Source organism: Indicator indicator, chromosome 3 (assembly GCF_027791375.1).
Source record: "Indicator indicator isolate 239-I01 chromosome 3, UM_Iind_1.1, whole genome shotgun sequence".
NCBI lineage: Eukaryota > Metazoa > Chordata > Aves > Piciformes > Indicatoridae > Indicator > Indicator indicator.
In genome coordinates this window covers 39,293,529-39,301,670 of record NC_072012.1, presented here as the reverse complement: position 1 = coordinate 39,301,670, position 8,142 = coordinate 39,293,529, and the positions used below count along the sequence as shown (strand labels likewise).

The 8,142-nt window shown below is 38.5% G+C and overlaps 1 protein-coding gene across 1 annotated transcript in view; it reads right to left on the bottom strand.

The window, feature by feature from the left end:
- Positions 1-2,654: 2,654 nt before the first annotated feature.
- TMEM117 (transmembrane protein 117) overlaps positions 2,655-8,142 on the bottom strand; it is a 207,000-nt gene continuing 201,512 nt past the window's right edge. The window contains exon 8 of the mRNA XM_054399554.1: positions 2,655-3,328. Coding sequence (XP_054255529.1) covers positions 2,688-3,328 — 641 coding nt within the window. The 3' untranslated portion in view covers positions 2,655-2,687. The remainder of the gene's footprint in view (positions 3,329-8,142) is intronic.

The window sequence follows — 8,142 nt, the reverse complement described above, 5'->3', positions numbered from 1 at the left end:
GCTAACTTACTCTCCCCTGATTCAAAGTGCCTGGCCTGCACATGAATGAGATTTTTCCAAAAGGTACTCCAGCCACTACTGTGCACTCAGTTTGTAAGGACCAGATAAGAGACAAACTGAACTAAAATCCTGAAATGCACAAGCTGTGAGCACTGCTTCACTCCACACACCCATTGCTGTGAGCTGTGCCACGTACTAATGCAGAGAGAAACGACTGCGTGAGGTACTGAGTCACCTTTAGGGTGTTCAGGTCCCAAATCTCTGCCTGCTTCAGAAGGAGCTTAGCGTAAGGCTCGTCAGCTAACTCAGGCTTCTCAAACTGAACACTGGGAGCAGAGAGTGCAAACACTCCTTTCTTTTCCCATCTGTGTCTGTGTTTACAAATGAGCCTCCCACACAACTCAGGAGTCCTTTCTCTAATTAAATTGATGAGTTGACCACTGTGAATGCCTACACTGAATCTTTTAACTTCTTAAGAATTCATGACATGAACAGTCTCTCTGCTTGACCATTAATTTAAATACTCATGCAAAAATCCAGGATTACTTGATGCTGTTCTCCCTTTCATGCAGGTTTATAATGACCTTAAAGGCATTAACTTAATGTGAGGTCACAGAATTATTTTAGCTGTGGATCAGTTGCTTAATAGCAGTTTTCTAGGAGTCATGTAATCATGCAGAGTGTAAGGCTCAAGTAATTCTTTCATTTTCTGCCTACATATTAATGGATTTAACCACTCCTATGCAAAAAAAGGAGAAATGAGTTAATGAGAGATTTTCAGCACTTGGGTTTACAGTATCCAAAACACACAGAGAAGCATGTATCTGCAAAATGAATCTGCTATTTCTGTAACTACTTAAGAAATCAAACGCTGTTTGAAAGTCAGACATCAATATAGGCACCTCTTATAAGCACGATCTCACAGTGTTTTACCATTAGTAATTAATGGCTTCTCTTTGACTATATGTCGGTTAAATAAGCTTCTAGGCTGCAGCATGCAAAAGCTAATGAATGTATTTTTTGGTTGTAATTTTTAACAGATAAAAATTTAGTCTGATTATAAAATGAATTTTCTCCTGATGAAATATTAAAATGTTTCATAAGCAAAATATTTGATTTTGACATTGCTGTGAAACTGCCTGTCTTCTCCAGTGTCAGATATCTTTATGATTTAAAATAGGACAACACATGTAAAATGTTTTCTAAAACTGCAAAACTAACAGAATATGTTCCTGCCTCATAGTAAACAATTGTCGAATTATGTTTATTAAAATTGGCTCTCAAGTGACAGTTAATAAATGCATAGCTCTGTTATGCATGCTAAATTCAGCATTCCAAAAACTTAAAAGCAGATAGATCAAAACAGCAGAGATAAAAAGCCACAAAGACAAAATACAGCAACGCCAGTAAATGACAGGGAAATAATTCAGACTTAAAAACTACTTATTATTTAGTAACTTGTAGCAACAATTTATAGAACTAAATTAGAGGCAAATCAGAGTCTTTCTGATGTTTTAGATATGCTGTTTCTCTAGTGCATGTAGTTTGATCATACAGCAGAGGAATTCACATTACAAAGCCCCCTTCAAATAAAGCAAACCCCAGTTTCTCTGTGTTTCTGCTTCCAGGTTACACTTGTTTATGGGTAATTAATGAAGGAAAGAAAAAAAGAGTACAGCAACATTCAACTCTTAATCTATTTTTATTAAAATCCCTAAACATTTCTTCAGTATTTGGAGAAGTTAGACTGTCTATATGTTAGTGTGTTTGTTTCATGTATGTCCAGACCATGTCTGCACCGAACTGCACAAATCCTGGATTTAATGAGTATTGTGTCCTTTGATGTGATCACTCCATTGGCTCTTTGAAGTTAGATGGGATTGGTGTGGTGGACGCAAAGAAATACTTCAACCATGTAATTTCACCTCTGTTTCTGAAAGGTGAAAAGCAAAACTTCTCATCAAGGAGCAGTTTATCTTTAATTATGAAAAATATAATTAGGCATTATCACCTAATTGCAATTACTGATGGACAAAGTCGTATTTTCACAAGTAGTGACCCATGCTGCATTATCACTCTGCTGTTGACCACATAATGAATCTCTATTTGTGTTTGGCAGCTAGCCAGCAAAAATTAAAAGGTAATCAACATGCTCCTCCGCAGTCCGGTCATCAAAGTCACTGGCTTCACAGATGAATAAATAACAAAGTCAAGTTGTGATATCCCAGCAGAAACCCTTCTTTAGGAATAACTATATTTATCTCCTCTGTCAAGACATCAAATGACACTTGAAATAACCATATACAAAAAGCTTTGCAAAATAGAATAGAAGAACTGTGCTATACATCTGGTGTTGAGTTAAAAAACAGTTTAATGTCTCAAGGCACCACCACGGTAGAATTTTATACCTGCAGGTAATCATCTAATACGCTATTATACAGTTAATGTATTAATAAATAGCTTGTGCAATTTTGGGAAGCAATCTATAAAGGAATGTTAGATATACAGTAGGCACATACTATAATACAAATAAAAAACCAAAAATCCCTAGAAAAAGCATGCTGAGCACCTTTTGGTATAGGTTGAGTTTCTTACTCTAAACACTATGTAAATCTTAACTTACAAAAGATAAAACTGAAATCTTATAGTAACTGCTGATTTAAACTGAGTTTGCTGGGTATGTGCCCCTATGTCACAGGATTGCTCGTGGGGACGGAGGACTCCGGCACGGGCTGTAAAGGGCTATCCTGTTCGTTCAGTTGTGCGTTCAAGTTTTCCGAAGTTAGGAGAGAAGAATTAAAAACGATTTCGCTTAAGTCTGATTTTATAGATACGAGGTGGGGTTCTTGACAACTTAACGGTTCTTCTACCAACACCTGCGTGTTTTCTCGTGTCATTCCCATATCGGACGGTGACTTTCGTTTCATTCTTGTGTATGATTTGTCTAAATTCTCCATGCCTTGGTCAGTTTTCTGGAAGCGCCCAAAGAACCAGATGAAGAAACCAAACAAAGCAAAAGCCAGCAAGCTTGGGATAAAAGCCAGACATTTGACATCAAGGCTAGAGCCTGTGAATCTGCTGTGCAAGAACATGTCTCCTTCAGCATAGCTCCGGTTGGTTAGTGGGTTAGTGTTATTGGATCTCCACTCCCAAGATAACTTAGTTCTATTAAGATCTTTCAAGCTTTCTGAATCCTTCACTGTGTAGATCTTCTGTCCAGGACCAATATATTGACCGTATTCATGTGGTTTGTAAAATATTTGGTTCTTCCACATATTCAGATCCAAGATTAAAACGAGGAAGATAATTCCATAGTTAAACCATTTGCCTGTTTGGAAAGAGAAAACTCTGTCATTTGATATATCCATTTGAGAAGCAGTACAAATGTAGTCATACATAAAAGCTAACCAGAAAAAAAAAATTTAAAAAATTTATCTGTAAACTAAAGTTGTAATAAAATTTCCACCATAATCAAATTTGCGCTGAATATCCCCTACTATTTTACAATTAGGTCTGCGCACACAAAATAATTTTCTAACAGAAGTACAGCAGTATATCAACTGAATTCACATTACAGTTCGTAGATGACCTGTTGATTAGACCACTAAGCGATGCAATATAGATCAACATACCTAAAAAAACAATAATTCCAGATCTTAAAAATATTCACATATAAATTTTCCATGAAAAGGTTGTATTTGATAAAACTATTTATAAGCCAGGAATGATGAAGTGACTGACATTTTTGGGGTTGGTATTTCTGTGAATTTAAAGAGTATATACACACTTATTGTTTGATATAGCAACCATGGTGTGCAGACATATTCAGGGGGAGGTAATTGGATAAACTGTGATTTAAAGATATTACTTCCTTGAGAAAGAGCAAGGGCTGATTATCGCCTTGGGAGGCTAGTCAGCTTGATTTTTTCCTATAGTCTCTGTAGTAAGAAACTCCTCCAAGGAGTGACTCATAGTCTAACATTAAGATCCTGCAATACTGGAGGAGGAAATCTTTCTCGTCTTATTATTTAAAATTGCTCTTTTGCATGATTCCTTCAGGCATCGAAAAGACAATAAAGATAACATTATGCAATTGCAAAGCTGGGCCTGCTTTAAGTAGGTGCTGGCACAAATGAACTCCAGGTGTACCTGATTAAATGAATACATACAAAGAAATTACATTATTTTCATAGTCAAAGCATCTCTTACATTCTAGCTGGACATATGTTACGATCTTATCTCTACAGGCATCACTGGCACCACCCAAGAAACCAGCAAATCTACCTGTCAGCATTATGTGAAAAGATTTCCATAAAGCTATGTTCCTGCTGGTGCTGAACGATATTGATCTATGCAGGCATCATATTTAAGTATGTTTCAAGTGCAAAATAGAATCATAGAATTGTTAGGGTTGGAAGGGACCTCAAGGATCATTTAGTTCCAAGCCCCCTGCCATGGGCAGGGACACCTGACACTAGATCAGGTTGCCCAGAGCCACATCCAGCCTGGCCTTAAAATCTTTCAGGGATGGGGATTCTACCACCCCCCTGGGCAACCTGTTCCAGTGTCTCACTACCCTTATGGTGAAGAAGTTCTTCCTAATGTCTAATCTAAATCTTCCCTCCTCTAGCTTGGATCCATCCCCCCTAGTCCTATCACTACCTGACACCATAAAAAGTCCCTCCCCAGCTTTCTTGTAGGCCCCCTTCAAATACTGGAAGACCACAATAAGGTCTCCTTGGAGCCTTCTCTTCTCCAAACTAAACAACCTCAACTCTCTCAGCCTGTCCTCACAGGAGAGGAGCTCCAGCCCTCTGATCATCCTGGTGGCTCTTCTCTGGACACATTCCAACACATCCATATCTTTCTTGTAATAGGGGTTCCAGAACTGGACAAGGCACTCCAGGTGGGGTCTCACAACAGCAGTGCAGAGGGGGAGAATCACCTCCCTTGACCTGCTGGACACAATTCTCTTGATGCAATCCCAGATACAGTTGGCTTTCCGGGATGCAGATTCCAGTTCCTGAATATCTGTGTGCCCAAATTGTATGACCAGAATGTCCCAGGAGGGTAAGCAGGGCAACTCCTATTTCAGCAGTTGTGTTTAATAGTCCTCTTCAGTCTAGGTCATACTTAAATTGAAAATTAACAAGAATATTTATTCTCTTGTAGTTTTGTCACCATACAGAAATCAAACTGCCCTGAATGGATCTTGCAGCCAATCCTGTTCACATAATTCCTGAATAACTTATCTATATTTTTTTTTCTGCATTGTCCTCAATATTATAATTGACTTGTCAAGGAAAATTACAGATTCAGAAGATTACCACCATATTTTATACTATTTCAGTTTCTTATTTCAGCACCAGGACACTGAAAATTATGCTAAATTAAGAAATACAATAACAACCAATACATTATAATTTGATGCTGTTTCCTGTGGAGTTTTGCCCTATATTTCCTGTGTTTCTCATCGTCAGAATAACCTGAGCTTCCTCATCATGCACAACCTTTCAACAGACAGAGACAGAAAATATCCTACAGAATATTTCTTACAGAATACATAGTAGTGGAATGATGGGCTGACTGGGACAGACATATTCATTGATCAATTGGCTGCTGTCAAGCAGAATATAATGGCTGATTTCTTTCTTCTTTTTCCTCAGCTGGACACTAACTTAGACGATTCTCCTTTACCTAGCCACAATGACAAAACACAATGATAATGTCTTTACTTCTCAGATTCTCACCCTCTGAAAAAATGTTTTTCAAACTGATCACAGGCTCAAAAGTTACTTCATGACAAGTGTTGGAGAGAGTGAGAGTGAAATCAGCCCACACTGAGAACACGGTCACATAATTCTCATTTCCTTACAAAACCAGGCTAAACACAAATTACAATCAAATATTAGAACCATTATGTGTTTATCTATGGCCAGTTGAAAGACAACAAGATTATTGCATTCTAAACTTCCTTTCTTTGTTATGATTGGTCACTTGGGCACTTTTTGAAATACTTTGTCATGAAATATTACTTTTTTTTTTCCCAATCAGAAGGCTGTTTCAACCACAAAGCAATCCCTTGCTGCATTGCCCCAAAGTAAATTCCTTAAGCTACACTCTTTTCCCACAGTAATGCATCACAAGTCCATACAAAAAAATCCTTCCACTTCTTTTGTTATTGGTTTTGTTCAAATATTATCTGTGGTACTTTGTGTTTCTGCAGATCCAAGGCAGGTGACTTTCCAGAGAGATCTGCTAGACCCTAGGGATGAGAGGAAGGTGAAAAACTCATGTAGGATCAGTCCTGCTCTTTCCCTTCAGCTAGACACAGCAACAGTGAAGATATGTAGGGAAAAGCATAACAAAATGGGGACATGATAGAGGCCAAAATACACCGTTATGGTTTTCCTGATTTCATGATTCAAATACAACAGACACACAAAAAAAGATATAAGACAGAGATGCATTTCAATTATACCTGTTTCACAAAAAGCATGACTTGAAACACCCTCACTCAGGTCCTAGACAAGAGTTAGGCATGCAGTAGCACAGCCTTAAGCTCTTCTGTTGGGATCATTTGGTCAGTGTGAACTATAAAGGATACTCAGACAAACATCTTAGATTGAGACACTCCATTTAACTAAGATGAACTGCAACTTGTATGTCTAAGTGGCAGCTAGTTGCCTGAGACCTGCCTCATGTGTAGTTCATCTCTCAAAACTCCTTAAATTTCTCATTTCTAGACAATTTCTCAATGCTCTGCATCACTGTCATGCTTGACGAGCTCTATGATTTTTCCTTTTCTTTTGAAAACTCTTGTCACCAGAACCAAACACCATATATGAGTAACAGTCTCACTATAACCATATATGAACATAATAGCTCCTTTCCACTCCTACTCAGTATTCCCTGTAGCCAAGGACTGCATTATTCTACTTAGACACAAGTGACTGGAAGCTAGTGCTGTCTTGGTTACTTACAGAAAGGATTTCTTCCAGAAATCCATATATTTTCACCAGCTGAACAAGGCATCTGACAGTGGTCATTTTTTAAAGAGGCTGATAAGGTCTATGAGAGGTTCAGCAACCAGTTCACAATCCCACATGCAACCTATTTACTGGGCAAGTGAGGTAGATCCTGAAGATCCAAATATTCCAAATATACTGATTCTGAGGTACTTTTATTTTTGTATGTCCACTCTGTAACAGAAAAGTCATGTCCTAAAAACAGAGATCTCCTGTTAATGTCAGTCCTTAGCATCCCTCCTGAGGTCAAGAGGATACGTGAAAATTCCACTTATTAAGGCTAGACACAAGTGGCCTCATGCTGTGCAAACATAGCCAGAAGCTAGTGTAGGAAACATTGGCTTTAGACTCTTAATTGTAATTTGTGTCTAAAACATTCAGGCACCTGGGCAAAACATTCAGGTAGCTTCGCAACGTGCTTCATCTCTTACATCAGGTTGATGTTAGTAGCTAGATACATGCACACAGACCACTCACAGCTGAACTAAACCACAAACCCTTTGAGGATTTTTCACATTTTTGTGCACAGACAGCTTTGGTTTTACCTCTAACCTTTCTATTTTTGCCCACAGGCTCCCCCAGGCTTCCCTGTGAAGGCAATGCTTGGCCTGAATCTCGACATTCTTTTGGTTTAACGCCACAAGGCAGCCATGCCTGACGCTCACCAGCCATGAAGGTGATGATTTCTCCTTTGAGTGGAAGGGCACTCTGGCTAGATCAGCACTCAGAAGCACCTTTATGAACAGCCAGAAAAATCTCCCATCTGCTTTGATACACAAATCTTAACATTTGCTGTAAACTTACCCACATACCCTGACAACAGATGCTCTGCTGTACTGCTGTTGAAGGCTGCCAGTCAGGCCCCTGAGCGCCTTTTAACCATGAAAGTATCTGAAGTAACAAAATGTACTTTTTACAAATTTCCCTGGGTATTACAGACCCTAGGACAGACTATGTATTTTCATAAACAGCAGCCCAAGAAGGAAACCACACACTTAGCAACAAACCATCTGTCAAGGGAAATCCAGATGAGTTAAACAGATGAAGGAATACAAGTTATTTTTGATGTTCACAGATAAAAGCAGCCACCAAAACAGGATAAAAACATTTAATA